This window comes from Sinocyclocheilus anshuiensis, unplaced genomic scaffold (assembly GCF_001515605.1).
Source record: "Sinocyclocheilus anshuiensis isolate Anshui unplaced genomic scaffold, SAMN03320099.WGS_v1.1 scaffold58, whole genome shotgun sequence".
NCBI lineage: Eukaryota > Metazoa > Chordata > Actinopteri > Cypriniformes > Cyprinidae > Sinocyclocheilus > Sinocyclocheilus anshuiensis.
In genome coordinates this window covers 787,437-803,257 of record NW_015547688.1, presented here as the reverse complement: position 1 = coordinate 803,257, position 15,821 = coordinate 787,437, and the positions used below count along the sequence as shown (strand labels likewise).

At 37.8% G+C, this 15,821-nt stretch overlaps 1 protein-coding gene across 1 annotated transcript in view; it reads left to right on the top strand.

Annotated features, from left to right (window-relative positions):
* The first annotated feature begins 8,034 nt into the window (after window positions 1–8,034).
* Window positions 8,035–15,821, top strand: part of LOC107703313 (BAI1-associated protein 3-like) — a 50,429-nt gene continuing 42,642 nt past the window's right edge. Inside the window, exon 1 of the mRNA XM_016505904.1 lies at window positions 8,035–8,183. Within this exon, the coding sequence (XP_016361390.1) occupies window positions 8,035–8,183 (149 nt within the window). The remainder of the gene's footprint in view (window positions 8,184–15,821) is intronic.

The window sequence follows — 15,821 nt, the reverse complement described above, 5'->3', positions numbered from 1 at the left end:
TTTTTATGAGTTAATTTAGACGTAATGCACGTTTTTTTATAGAGTTACTTCCTTGCGTTGACAATTTAAATGGGCTTCATTATTTTGCTCATTGCGCCCTCCTGTGGCCTTGGGAAACAAGACAAAAGTTTCTTTAAAGTCGGCTCCCTGGGCTCAACGGGGGATCAGGAGCCCTCACTGGGCTAGACTGGGAGGCGCTTACGAGGAGCTGGCACTGGAGGGCGCTTTGGAGGATGGAAAAAAAAAATGTTGCAATGTCCTAAGAGTAATGTTGTCGTAATATCCTAATATCTTTTCAGTGTTTAAGGGTAACGTACTCCCTCATGACTGTTAGTGTCAGTGCTATAAAGTGAAGCATCAGCTTCAGCTTTTTCCCCCAAACGTCGCTGATGTCGCTGCAGCTGTTGGAGGGCACATGAATTAAAAAAAAATAATGAAGTGCACGGATAAATTGTTTATAATAAACACTACAGTATTGCATCAAAAAATAAGAATTGTCAATTTTGATTTCATGCCGACTTTAAGACCTATTTAATTTGCATATAAAACATTAGAAATTAGATATTTGTTTAATTTTTATTTTGTGTTTGATTGTTAAAACAAAAAATGTTTGTTGTTTGTCTCAATAATTTGTGTTAATTTAAAAATACAGTGGTTAAATTTAAACATTTTTTCTATTGGGCATCTGAAATGAGAGGGCGGGACTTGATTTCGTCCTTCGGGAATTGATTGGATCGTTGGAAGTTGGGGCGTTGCCAACAAAATGGAGGCAGATCTAAGATGCCAGTTTGCAGTTAGTGGCGGGGGTTTTCTCTCCACTGGATTCACCGCCGACACCCAAGCATGAATACATGTTTTATTTATTAAGGATGACAAAGAAACCACAGGGAAACTTTTGAAATGATTCTTTTGTTTATAACAGATTTATAAACCATTCTCACAGCAAACTTGGCAAGCTGTTTGGCACTTTATATTTTCAAATGAATAAATAATCGAATATATAAGTTATAAGTGACTCAAACTCACAGAGATGGCATTTGTATGGCACAGCATTTACTGTCAATCATCAAAGGACACGCAGCTCATCAGATTACATATTTATCTAATTAAAACACAGTCTTTGCGATTTGATAATCACACTAAATTGTGTTCTCAGGCGTTGTTATAATTAATGAAAAAAAGTTACTGGCCATCTGGCGAGTAACACTATTTCATATACTTGCCAACGCTGATTATTACTCACATTTGGCACTTGGCAAGTTATAATTTTAGGCCCTGGTTATTAAATTTAGTGCATTTTTTTTATTCTTTTGTGTATCATTCATTACAATAAAAAGATTAGTATTTAAAATATTAAATATTTACATTTTTTGACAGCCCTAGTATTCTTTTAATAATATATATGTTGTGTGTATACAATTATTTTTTTCTCATGATTTCTGTTAAAGAAATAGAAATCTTTCTATGTTCCCATGGAATCACCCACTCACTGAGCAAACCCATGTCTCATACGACAACAGCAGCTCTGCCTCTCCACTGACTGATCCACAGCTCTGTCTGTTTTTTGTCAGTCAGGTTAGACATAGCTTTCACTCCAAGGTCTCGCTTGGGGAGAAAAAGCTCAGGGTGTTCTACACCCACACAACTAATATAGATGACACATTCTGAGAATTGTGGGTCTGATTTGATTGGATCACATTGTGGCTAGACAGGTGAAAATATTAAATATATGTGTATCATTTCATTATTGAAGTGAAAAAAAATTGGCACCCATACAGGCAACCTTTTACCTCACCATTCAGAGCTTCATAATGAGAAGGACACTTGACATTTCTCCAATTTATGAAATACTGGAGACACGGTTATGGGCCGTCTCTCAGTGCTTATCCAGAAAGACTTCATTGTGAGAGAAGAGAGCAGTGATTGCGTCAATGACAATCACAGGGTCTGCCATCACAAATTATTATGAAAACAGTGCTCCTGTTGGATTAGTGGGCTGAGAGCAATAGAATAAATAGGAAATAGTGTTCACAGCACATACGATCAATGTTAAAATATCACACAAATAATGCAAAACATACATTTGTGTGATGCCAGAATCATACAAGATGTAGGGCCCTATGATTTCCGTGATGCAGAAAACGTGGATGGAATCGCGGAATCCAGTCATAAAAACTGAATTTACTGTATATAACACGGAATGTCGCTGGAATATGCCAAATTTTGGATGAATAAATCAAAAGTAGGTCAGTACACTTAAATCAAAACGCGATATGGACTAGTGTTTGTGAATATTAAGCCACAAAAATACTATTTAAATATAAATCCTTTATGTTCTGCGTGTCTCTGTGTGAAAGAATGGTGCAGATGCATGGTTTCATTTACTACACACATACAGAAGCGCACTTGACGCTCACAGTGTTTTCAGCCTCTGCCGCCTCAATATATGAGTACATGAACACATAAACATAATCTCTAGAACTGCTCTGAGAGTCACTTCATGAGCATTTTACCATTTCTTTTGAGTAAAACTATCGTCATAGTACAAATACAAATAAATATACAAATAGAAACCTAAAAGTCTTCACAGCAACCCATCAAAATAAAAGGTCGGTTTAACTTGAAGAAACCGTGACAGAAATATATTACTTTATGTAATGATAGAACTACTAGGCTACTAACAATAAAATCATTATTAAAACATTATTTTTAAGAAATATTTACCAGAAAAATTATTTACCAGAAAAAAAAATGAAATACACAACACAGTATTTCTTAAAAAATAATAATATATTTTTTAATAAAATCAATTACTCTGAGATGCTTTTGATTATTAAAATTGAATGAAACCATTAAAATGGAATTCAGAAAATTAACGTAAAACACAGAATTTGGTAAAAAATAAAACTAAATTTAAGAAGAAAAAAAGTATTTCACTGGGCCTTAAAAATTTAATTTTTGTTAAACTTAATACATTGTTGTTAAATTGTGTACATTTCATGGTTTCAATTAATTTTTCATCCTTTTTGATTAATAAAATTTAATTTAAGCATTAAAACAGAGTCTAGAAAAATTAAAACGGAAAAAAAAACTGAATCCAGAAAAAGGACAACAGAACAAAACAGAATTTTGAAAAATAAATAAAATGGAATTTGGGAAAAAATAAAATGGATTTCATAGGGCCCTGAAGATGGTCTATTTAGTGACATATGGCATAAAACATAAATACTGACCTGGAAAACCTCATTGTAGTCTGAAATGTCTTCTACCTTGGATGGCATATCTTGTCAGAAAGAATTTGCCACAAATAAATGAAGGCTGAGGAATAGGCACCGGTTAGCCTGGCGAGAGCATTATACAGCAGCCCTGCCTCATTTCGCTTGACAAAGATCAGAAGGTTAACTCATCTCTATGAATGAGAATGAAAATCCATACAACGAAGCAGTCACTCAGCCTTTGTATTTGAATGAGAGTAGGAATCTGTGTAAAAGAAGATTATGAAATCAATAAAACAATTTGGTAGCAATTGGCAAAATTGAAATCGATAAATCTGAAGCCAAGGAGAGAAGCGTATCAGCAATATTGCTTATTTGATAGCGGTGCTCTTAACTTTTACATGCGAGTTTAGGAATAGAAGATGATGTGAATTTTTCCCAGAGTCCCCTGGTCCCATTGCCAGCTTAACTGCCCCAACAAAAGGTGATATGAGCAAAACAAAAGCGTGATTTGTGCAGCTTTTGTTGAATCCTGTGTACCTGCATTGGCGGTTCCTCTCGCTCAACCGTTACCATAGAGACCCCTCCGTCTTTTGCCCCTTTTTACAGTCTGAATGAGTTGACACTGGTGGCAGAAAGGTGGCCAGTCTGCAGATTTGAGTTTCACAGAAAATCTTGTAGTGTATGATTGGCACAGATTTTTTTGTTTTTTTTTTGTTTCAGACTATCATTTCATCCAGTCGGACGAGATCAAACATGTTTGATATTTTGAGCCAGATTTAGAAGACATTGTTTAAATTTGTCACACATCTCCTAGCAACAAGGCACATGTTTAGGCCAATACCAAAGTCTCTTTAAGACAAGTCATGTCACTCGGCGACCACCTTTGAAACGCCTCTCGGGCATGCAAATGCAACTCCTAACTCTTTGAATGGGGAAACATCAAATTCTCCAAAACTGTTCACTAAGCTTACGATTAAATTTCATATTTGAAATCACCAAAGAAATCTGACAACAACTGTGCCATAAATGTTGTTTCTTTTGCTCAAAAAGCGTTGTAAAAAGCTTATTATTCAGGCTAGATCAACCAGTGCGCATGCGCAGTCCTAAGCGCAGGTCTCAGAACGCTGACTGTTTCTATAGCAACCGGGACTTCTAACGTGTGCGACATGGATCTAATAAACTTGGCTACGGCGTGTGTGTAGATTGTACGATATTGACACCTATTGACTCGTACCCTACGACGCACGTTACTATAGAAGAATAAAACGTCATCAGCATGCGCTAGTGGTAAACAAAAAGCATGATAAATCACACTTTGACAGTTGCACCCAAAGAAATCTGACAACAACTGTGCCATAAATGTTGTTTCTTTTGCTCAAAAAGCGTTGTAAAAAGCTTATTATTCAGGCTAGATCAACCAGTGCGCATGCGCAGTCCTAAGCGCAGGTCTCAGAACGCTGACTGTTTCTATAGCAACCGGGACTTCTAACGGCAGCTGCAGTGACGCGCTGACTTTACCAATTAGCGATTGGCTCTTTCATTCAGAAGGCGGGGCTTCCTGCGATTGAGCGGCCATATTGAGCATTGCATTTTTCCCCATTCAAAACTATACGAGTGACACGTCTTGGGTATTCTAAAGTCTTTGCCAATACACACCGCACAGACAAACGCCAACAAACAAGTTGGTTGTTGGATTTAGAATTTTATGAAAAATAACTCATATTCACACTGCACCAACAGACACCGACACATTTCAAGTCAGAGATTCAAGTAAGTCTGAAAAAATGTAACCTGTAACCACAAACAAAATTTTACATGTCATTCTTCGCCTGAAAATATGCCGAATAAAATGAAAGAGGGTGATGTCATGGTTGCTGCAATGGCGAAGACGGGGCGCCTACTTTAATTTACGCAGAGATCTGCAGTCGGAAAATTGACAAAGTTTTAAAAATTTTGCTCGTGGTTTGTCCAGTTACCTGCCATTTTTAGGATAATTTGCTAATCGCAACCAGAAACCAACTCGCAGTCTTGCCTCATTGTCATGGCAAAGGTTCGTGGCCAGGTCAAATTATATCAGAGTTTGTTGTCATTTGTTGGAAAATCATATCACACTACTCAGACATTTCACGACCCAACAAACACTGATTAAACATGTTCAGTCTGGTTAAAACAAACGCCGACCAACGGCAACAAACACAGATAGGGGTAACACACTGATCCAACAAACTCCGACAGACTTGTCTGTTGGTGTTTGTTGGTATTTGTCTGTACGATGTGAATTGGCCTTTTGTTGTGTCTGGAATGACTCCAAAGTCTGTTAATATGTGATAAGTCATTTAGTGTTTGATAAATAGTTTTATATTCATCAGTAGAAGGTATTTTGAGGCACCTTAAAGTTGGTTTTGGCAGGTCATGTCCAAGAGTTGGTCAAGCTGGACCACTGAAAACCGGTTCAAAAAGGCAATATAAACAGGTCCAAATGGCATCAAACAGTGCTTTCTTTGCTGATTTAAAATGCTAAATCTTCAGAAATGTTTCTGTGTGAGTTTGGTTCATCAGGAAGCTGGTGTTTAGCCTTGCCAATTAGCTAGTTTCCCAAGTGACCAGCTGAAAAGTGCCCAAATCCTTGCTAAAATCAGTCAGAAGACCATGCTGACCAAGTTTGAAGACCAGCTACAACCAGCAAACCAGCTTAGGCTAAAGCCTTCTACACACTGCACGATTTTAGCAATCCTATGAGATCACTGCATGTCATGCTGTGCGACATGAATCTAATAAACTTGGCTACGACGTGTGTGTAGACTGTACGATGATGACACCTATTGACTCGTACGGTACGACTCACGTTACTATAGCACAGGGGTGCCCAAACTCGGTCCTGGAGGGCCGGTGTCCTGCAGAGTTTAGCTCCAACCCTAATCAAACACACCTGAACCAGCTAATCAAGCTCTTACTAGGCATGCTAGAAACTTCCCGGCAGGTGTGTTGAGGCAAGTTGGAGCTAAACTCTGCAGGACACCGGCCCTCCAGGACCGAGTTTGGGCACCCCTGCTATAGAAGAATAAAACGTCATCAGCATGCGCTAGTGGTAAACAAAAAGCATGATAAATCACACTTTGACAGTTGCACTTTTTATGTGTGCTGAAAAAAAGTAAAAGTGGCAAAAGAGGAAGGAATAAGAGCTTGAGGTAAGCAGTTTTATGTTTTAGCGCCATGTCGTGTTGATTTCATGCCGCATTTTTATTGGCTGGTCAGTAAACGTGGGTCGTAACTGCAAACACACAGTGTGATGATCATGCTGAATTTCTGACACTGTCAGAAAACTATCGTAGGCTATCTTTGGTCACAAGACCGTGACAACGGCCGTCGTTGAACCTCTCTCACTGTACGACACAGGACCACCGATTAGGAGTCACGGTCACAGAAATCGCCACGATTGTTTCACGATGCCAATCTTTCGTCTGGGAAAGCCGAAAATCATGCAGTGTGTTTCAGGCTTAAAACAGGGCTGTACATTCCTGCTCCTAGAAGTGACACTGTACTGCAAAATTTAGCTTCAACTCCAATTAAACACACCTGGACAAACTATTCAAGGTCTTCAGGATCATTAGAAACTTCCAGACAGGTGTGGTGGGGCAGGTTAGAGCTAAACTCTGGATTGGGCTAAGATGTTTTTTCAGCTGGGTGGATTTCAAGTCAACCCTGCAAATGGACTAAACTAGCTAAATTGTTAATCAGCATAAATTCCCCTTTAATTTTGAGGTGTTTTGAGGCAACTTCATGCTAGTTTTAGCAGGTCATGTCTAAGAGTTGGTCAAGTTGGAGCTTGAAAAACATGATGCAATATAAACTGGTCCAAACTGGTCAACAGTGCTTTCTTCACTGATTTAAAATGCTAAATCTTCAGAAAAAAAAAATATTAATAATAAAATGTAACCAAAAACCTGACAATCTGATGTCGTACTGTGTAGTAATGTACCAGTGACATGTAAACATTGAGCTGTTTGCATGTCTTTGATGTATAGAAAACAACTGATACGACAGTGGGCTTCAGAACTCCTCCTCGTAACATTTAGAGATTTGACAAAGGCGGACTGTCATGAGATGAAAGAACCGTTTGTACATCTGCATGTGACATCTCAATCAAAATTATCCTCCGCCACTCATTCTGTCAATCTCTTACGCTCTGTTTTTCACCCCATGGTTCTTTCTCTCTATATGCCACCGCTTTTCCCAGAAATGTGACTGAATGTGGCTCACTAGTGAGTCACTCTCGGTCCGTACACAGAAGTTGCTGTTCTTCGCTCTCAGACTCTCCTTGGGTTAAGAGCCTAGAGTTTAAACCTCTGTTTCCAGTCATAACAGAATTAAGAGCCTGTGCCGAACTCTCACAATCTCCGTCTGCATCACATCTGAGCTGCCGGGTGAAAAATCCGCCGCCGTCTTGACATTGAGAGTAATTGCAGGCTTCGCTTCTCACACCGATGACCGCTTGCTGCGGCTGAAGACAAATGTGCCTGACACGTACATCAATTAACACTGGACAGCAGCCGCGCGCGCCCTATGCAAAGTGTGTTTATAAATGGATTACGAGAGGGAGGGATGATGCCTGTAATTACTCATCGTGCCCGTTGTGTGCACAGCCAATGGTCGGCCCGAGAGGTGGATGCTGGGTTAATTGTTTAGTCGCTCCCGCCTTTCTGAGAAGTGCTGTCTGATAATGGCCCCCACACGTCCCCTCGTTCTGTCACCTTTCCACCCCTCCTGCAGCGTAGCTGATGCAGTGTGTGGTATTCTGTGCAGATAGTGAACAAGCATGTCGACACTGCTGGATCTGAAGAGCAGTGTGCTGAGGCAGGTGCAGAGGAGCCAGTCCCTGAGGACCAGGAGGGAGCCACCAGCCAGCACCAGTGCTGGAGGGAGTCCCCCGCCGCTCGCCCGCCACTCTGGCACCATCGTACACAGGTGAGTCTGTACCACGAGAGCTCACTCTCTCAAAACTAAGGCTTCCATTACAACTTAAAAGGCTTTTACTGCTGAACCCGCTACTTTATTCATCAGTTCTATTCTATTTGTACTTTAGAAAGCTTCTTGTTACCTTATAGGCGAAGCGGAACACAGTTCAGGATTGAATACCACTGCTTTAAAGCACCAGTACAAAGATTTATGTTTTCTAAAGAAGAGAATAGTTGTAATCTCTAAAGAACAATGAAATCAATTCAATTTGTATTTGTATGTACAATGTATCGTTCCAAAGCTGCTTTACAAAGAATAGTGCCTTTCAAACCTCCCAGAGAGCAAGACAAAGATGACAGTGGAAAAAGTGAATATGTTTAAGGAAGTGGGGAAGAAAGTTCGGAAAGGCCATGGCTGTGGAGGCCTACATTCTCACACTGACACATGCGTACAACATTGGCAACACATTTATACAAAGCATACAAAGCATGTTATACATGTTGTACAAATCTGAATGAAAACAGATGTAATGCAATCATAGAATAATATAATATAATATAATATACATTCTAGCATACTCTTAAAAGATAAAACTCACTTTTAGCAATTTTATCTTTCAGATGTTTGGAGTCAGTAAGATTTTCTTATGTTTTTGAAAATCTCTTATGCTCACCAAGGCGTCATTTATTTTTTCATTAAAACGGTAATTTTAGTGAAATATTATTACAGTTCAAATTTCCAGTTTTCTATTTTCATGTATTTTAAAATGTAATTGATTCCTTTGATGCAAAGCTGAATTTTCAGCACCATTACTCCAGTCTTCAGTGTCACATGTTTCCTTAGAAATCAGTCTAATATGCTGATTTGCTGCTCAAGAAACATTCTTCTTATAAAAACATCTTATTATTATCAATGGTAATGGTTTTATTCAGTTTTAAACAATTGTGCTGCTTAATATTTTTGTTGAAACTGTGACAGTGATTTTTTTTGTCAGTGTAAATCTCATTATTTTTGATCAATTTAATGCATCCTTGCTGAAGAAAACTATTAATTTTTTATTTTTTTTTTAAATGTACTGACCACAAATTTTAAACAGTGCACACATTTATAATTTGTCATCTGCCACTAACTAGAAGCGGCAGCAAATCATGTTGGTGTGTCTTTGTGCAAACACTTGTTCTTAATTTCCTTTCTCATCAACTGATTGGTTGCTGAGAAAGAGGCTGCATTTTATTAATTTTAAAGATGTCAACCTGTGAAGTGTGGTTTTACCAGATGTGTAAACTAAAGGCTAGTTAAAAAGGATGAGCACTTCGATATGTCCTATGTGTTAATATTATACTTCAGTTCAGAAAAGAAACTGCACCCACAAAGTGCAATTTCATGGTTGCTTTAATAACCATTATTTTACAGAGTAATACAGTAGAGGTTAATACACTTAACAAACGGGTAATTGTTTCAATGTTCTTAATGTTTCGAGTTTTGTATTGATCTATTAACTTCCTCCAGAACTTAGCAGATGGTGGCATGACTGTCCATGAACAGGCCAGTGACTAATTTAGCTCTTGAACGCCTACTGTGTCTATAGTAGGCCTACATTCATGCTTTGAGAATGACTCAATGTCGACACCTTGCTCTATCACATTTCAATTTTATCGTTGTTAAGAATTCAGTACAAGAAGGCCTTTGTGCGGATCATGCAACAATTACCTTTCTGGCTCAGTGCAGTAGACTTTTTTTTTTCCATTCAGGCCAGGTTTTTTAGACAATTTCCAGGCAGCAAAGATAAAAGTGGTTTGGTCTCTGTGGTTAGCGAAGAACGATAATGCAAGTCAGTTTGATCTTCACGAAAAGGCGAAGAAAGTCCTAATACCAGAGGCTATAAATATAACACGGCTTAAGTGTTTTCCAGCACATCTCCACCGGTGTTAGAAGAACAGAACATGTTTTTTACCCTATCTGGTGTATTTGCCGCTTTATATACTTGTAAAGACATCACTTTGGCTGAACCCGCTACTTTATTCATCAGTTCTATTCTATTTGTACTTTAGAAAGCTTCTTGTTACCTTATAGGCGAAGCGGAACACAGTTCAGGATTGAATACCACTGCTTTAAAGCACCAGTACAAAGATTTATGTTTTCTAAAGAAGAGAATAGTTGTAATCTCTAAAGAACAATGAAATCAATTCAATTTGTATTTGTATGTACAATGTATCGTTCCAAAGCTGCTTTACAAAGAATAGTGCCTTTCAAACCTCCCAGAGAGCAAGACAAAGATGACAGTGGAAAAAGTGAATATGTTTAAGGAAGTGGGGAAGAAAGTTCGGAAAGGCCATGGCTGTGGAGGCCTACATTCTCACACTGACACATGCGTACAACATTGGCAACACATTTATACAAAGCATACAAAGCATGTTATACATGTTGTACAAATCTGAATGAAAACAGATGTAATGCAATCATAGAATAATATAATATAATATAATATACATTCTAGCATACTCTTAAAAGATGAAACTCACTTTTAGCAATTTTATCTTTCAGATGTTTGGAGTCAGTAAGATTTTCTTATGTTTTTGAAAATCTCTTATGCTCACCAAGGCGTCATTTATTTTTTCATTAAAACGGTAATTTTAGTGAAATATTATTACAGTTCAAATTTCCAGTTTTCTATTTTCATGTATTTTAAAATTTAATTGATTCCTTTGATGCAAAGCTGAATTTTCAGCACCATTACTCCAGTCTTCAGTGTCACATGTTTCCTTAGAAATCAGTCTAATATGCTGATTTGCTGCTCAAGAAACATTCTTCTTATAAAAACATCTTATTATTATCAATGGTAATGGTTTTATTCAGTTTTAAACAATTGTGCTGCTTAATATTTTTGTTGAAACTGTGACAGTGATTTTTTTTGTCAGTGTAAATCTCATTATTTTTGATCAATTTAATGCATCCTTGCTGAAGAAAACTATTAATTTTTTATTTTTTTTTTAAATGTACTGACCACAAATTTTAAACAGTGCACACATTTATAATTTGTCATCTGCCACTAACTAGAAGCGGCAGCAAATCATGTTGGTGTGTCTTTGTGCAAACACTTGTTCTTAATTTCCTTTCTCATCAACTGATTGGTTGCTGAGAAAGAGGCTGCATTTTATTAATTTTAAAGATGTCAACCTGTGAAGTGTGGTTTTACCAGATGTGTAAACTAAAGGCTAGTTAAAAAGGATGAGCACTTCGATATGTCCTATGTGTTAATATTATACTTCAGTTCAGAAAAGAAACTGCACCCACAAAGTGCAATTTCATGGTTGCTTTAATAACCATTATTTTACAGAGTAATACAGTAGAGGTTAATACACTTAACAAACGGGTAATTGTTTCAATGTTCTTAATGTTTCGAGTTTTGTATTGATCTATTAACTTCCTCCAGAACTTAGCAGATGGTGGCATGACTGTCCATGAACAGGCCAGTGACTAATTTAGCTCTTGAACGCCTACTGTGTCTATAGTAGGCCTACATTCATGCTTTGAGAATGACTCAATGTCGACACCTTGCTCTATCACATTTCAATTTTATCGTTGTTAAGAATTCAGTACAAGAAGGCCTTTGTGCGGATCATGCAACAATTACCTTTCTGGCTCAGTGCAGTAGACTTTTTTTTTTCCATTCAGGCCAGGTTTTTTAGACAATTTCCAGGCAGCAAAGATAAAAGTGGTTTGGTCTCTGTGGTTAGCGAAGAACGATAATGCAAGTCAGTTTGATCTTCACGAAAAGGCGAAGAAAGTCCTAATACCAGAGGCTATAAATATAACACGGCTTAAGTGTTTTCCAGCACATCTCCACCGGTGTTAGAAGAACAGAACATGTTTTTTACCCTATCTGGTGTATTTGCCGCTTTATATACTTGTAAAGACATCACTTTGACTTATTTTGTCCTAGGTCACATGACCGTTTAGTGCTATATGATCAACTTCACGTCCACAAACATGTATGTGGAGAACGGGTTCACTGCTGTAGGTAAACAAAGTCGATTGTTTTTCAGCCGTCCTCTCTGTCTGTCTTGTTTTGATCCCTTTTCGACTGATTTCAAAGCCAAACGTAATGATGGGCATATGAACCTTGAGGTTTCTATAGCAACCAAAACACATCTGTTTATCACAGCTGCTCCTAAAATATGAGCTGCTTTATTTTTAATGACTGCACCTCTTCTGTCTAGGAGGGAAAAACACCTGTTACGTGCAGAGCTGAACTAAATGATTGTTTTGCGCTTGATTTGATGTACCCTTCTTCGCTAATGTTTTTTATACCGTACGCGAGGGTGATTGCTGTCATCGCCGGCCAGATGTAACTAGCAGCGGTCAATGCAAACGCAATCCCTCCATTGTTTTCCTAACTAGCGGCTGGACTAGATAGGATTCAGTCAGCCTCCTATGAGACTCTGAAGTGCGTTAGCCTCGGGCTATATGACTGCCATCATTAGGTCTGCAGGAAGCTGTTGGTCTCCTTCATTAGCACCAAAGCGAACTAATACCTGTAACCCAGATACTCACTCATTAATATTATGCAAATGATACAGAGCTGTGTGGAGCGTCCCGTCCTTATTCACATCACAGGTGACCCTGATTACAGCCTGTGTAAGATCTACAGATCAATGGAAATGTTTGAAAACGATTATGTGGAGTAAGATCCCAATGCCAGGCACAGATTCATGAGAGATTACTGTATTACTATTTTATTACTCATATATTAGGCCTACTATTTATAAAAAAAAAATACATATTTTTTATAAGGTTTCACAGCTGTATTGGTACCTTTTTTCAACACTGCGTCCCCTTGGAATTATAAGGTTCTATCTGCAATCCGAGTAGTTTTGAGATATCGAGCTTCAAAGTTTTTGCATTCCATTCAACCGTGTAGATAGAACCTTTTTGTTTTTTAATTAAAAAGTCCCAAAATGTACACAACATTAAAAAATCACATAATGTAAATAAGCTGTCATAGAATAAGAATATGTGAATAACTCAATTTTGACAAAAATGTCAGATAGAACCTTATAATTCCAAGGGGACAACTGGTCGATCTTTATGAGAGCATTTAAAAAAACATGAAGTCTTCCTACTGTCTTCATTCAAAGTAGGTCTTCTTTTCATAATTAACATGCTTTGAGTTCAACAAGGTTTTTTTTTTTCAATAATTTGATCCAATTATGCTTATATTTTGTACACTACTTTACAATAAGTTCCCTTTAGTTTTTGTAAGTTTAGATAATGCATCAACTGATACAATATTAATCTTTGCTAGATTATAATACTAACACAACTTTAAGAAATGTATTAGTAAATGTTGAATTTAACACAAACTAAGATTAATAAATGTTTTTAATGGTTAGTCCATATTAAAGGATTAGTTCACTTCCAGAATGAAAATTTCCTAATAATTTAGTCAACCCCGTGTCATCCAAGATGTTCATGTCTTGCCATGTTCATGATTGTTTCGCTAGATAGACCCGTATTCCTCGGCTGGGATCGTGTAGAGCCCTTTGAAGCTGTATTGAAACTGCAGTTTGGACCTTCAACCCATTGGCCACCATTGAAGTCCACTATATGGAGAAAAATCCTGTAATGTTTTCCTCAAAAACCTTAATTTCTTTGCGACTGAAAAAAGAAAGATATGAACATCTTGGATGACATGGGGGTTATCAGGAAATTTTCATTCATCTTCGATCATTTAACTTGAGTAGTTAAGTACTGTTAACACGTGGAACTTTATTGTAAAGTGCTACTATTATATTTTGTGTGCAACAGCCATAATATGTCATCTCCATTATAGAAATTGTATAGAAAAAATATATAATTGTTTAAAATTTTGTAGATAATTTATAATAATGGCCAACTACTCTACGAACTATTAGTAGCAAACTTGAAAACCAAATTGTCTGCAAAATACAATACATATGGGGTTGAATAGATAGAATGAACTGAAAATCACTTTGAAAGCATATTGTAGTCTCATGCTTAATTGTAATCATTTGTGTGTAGTGTTAATTTCGTTAACGAAAACTATGACGAAAAATGTTCGGCAACGAAGTTTTTTCCCCTGACGAAAATGAGACGATGTCAAGATGATAATAAGGTCATTAAACGATAACTGAGACTAAATGAACATGCAATATCATTGACGAAAAAAGATGAAACTAAAATGTAGTTAATTTAAAAGAAGAAAAACTTTACCAAAACCTTTTTATTTTTGTTGAAAAAAGTGGAGCCAAAACATTTCAAAGTGCTCTATTATGCGAGCGTTCATGTTTGCGGTTGCCAGATATCAAGAGATCAAATCCCCCGATAAGGGCTTTTCTGTTAAACGGATACGTACTCTGCCGGGTCTTCCTAGCTTTTTGCTTTATGCAATCTAGCAACCATTTATACTCGCTCTGTCTGCGGAGGCGCCATGATCTGAAAACAACATCGACATAAAGTACTGTACAAGTAAGCTGGAGTTCAGCGATCTCCATTTGAGGTATTCTGCTTAAATGAAAGTGTCATTCAGCCAGTCTGTGTTCTGTCATTTATCTCAAATTTATTGTTTGCGATTGTGGTTGTGAACTGACCTATCGATAAGCCCCGCCCCACTTAGTTACTGTTGCTCCCTCGGACAAACAAGCGGAGTTGCTCTCTGTCTCACAGTGACAGCTGTCAGTGTGAAAACCTTGTCCCACGATGTTTTTGCACAATTTTGGACACAGAAGGGCCACCATTCAAGTGGGAATTAAATATTCCATGGAGGGATATATAAAAGATTAAAAAAATATATATGGTGGGTAACCCGAAGCGAGGGTTTACGGATCACAATCCAAGCGGGAGAAGTCTCATATTACGGTCGTCACGATCGCAGATCAACATGCAGGATCAACACTGTTCATGTACCGCAGAGTACGATTAAATGAATGTACATTTAAACAGTTTAATATGGAGAGGCACTGAAATGTAGACCTTCGTTTATGTGTTTTTGACTTACACTGTACATGATGTGAGAACAGTTCGCTATTTAGGTTTGTAATAGCATTGACTCACTAACTTTAACTGGTTTTAGCCAGAGATATGACATTATAACGTTCTGCTTGTGCAGATGAAAATTGTAACTTAATGAGAGTATGACAACCAGAAAATGAACGTTGTTGTCTTCATTGGGATTGGGGTTGAATGCTTAGGGACATTTTGCTCTGTTTTGTTTGGGTTTAGGAAATGTAATAAAATAAAATCTATTGCCCATCCTCTCAGGATACCTGGAATCAGTGTTGCAAGTACAACAGGCACATCGTTTTTCCATTTTCGTAGCATAAACATTATCAAACTGATGAAAGCTTAGGATCTTCCAATGTTTCTCTATGGCGCTGAAACCTACAGATGTCCGAGTTCTGCTCCCTGTGCAACTGATACTCGACTGCTGTTGGCTCATCTGCGTTCGAGGGGAGGGGCTTTCCGATAGGTCAATTGTAACAGAAAAATATCCATATTCAAAACGTAATAATCACTTTAATGTAGCTTGCGCCAACAGTTGTACACGGAAGCAGCTTCAGGCGGATGATGTATGAGGTCGGCTTTGTGCATGCACCGCTCAGAAGTGACGCACGCGGAAGCGCAGGG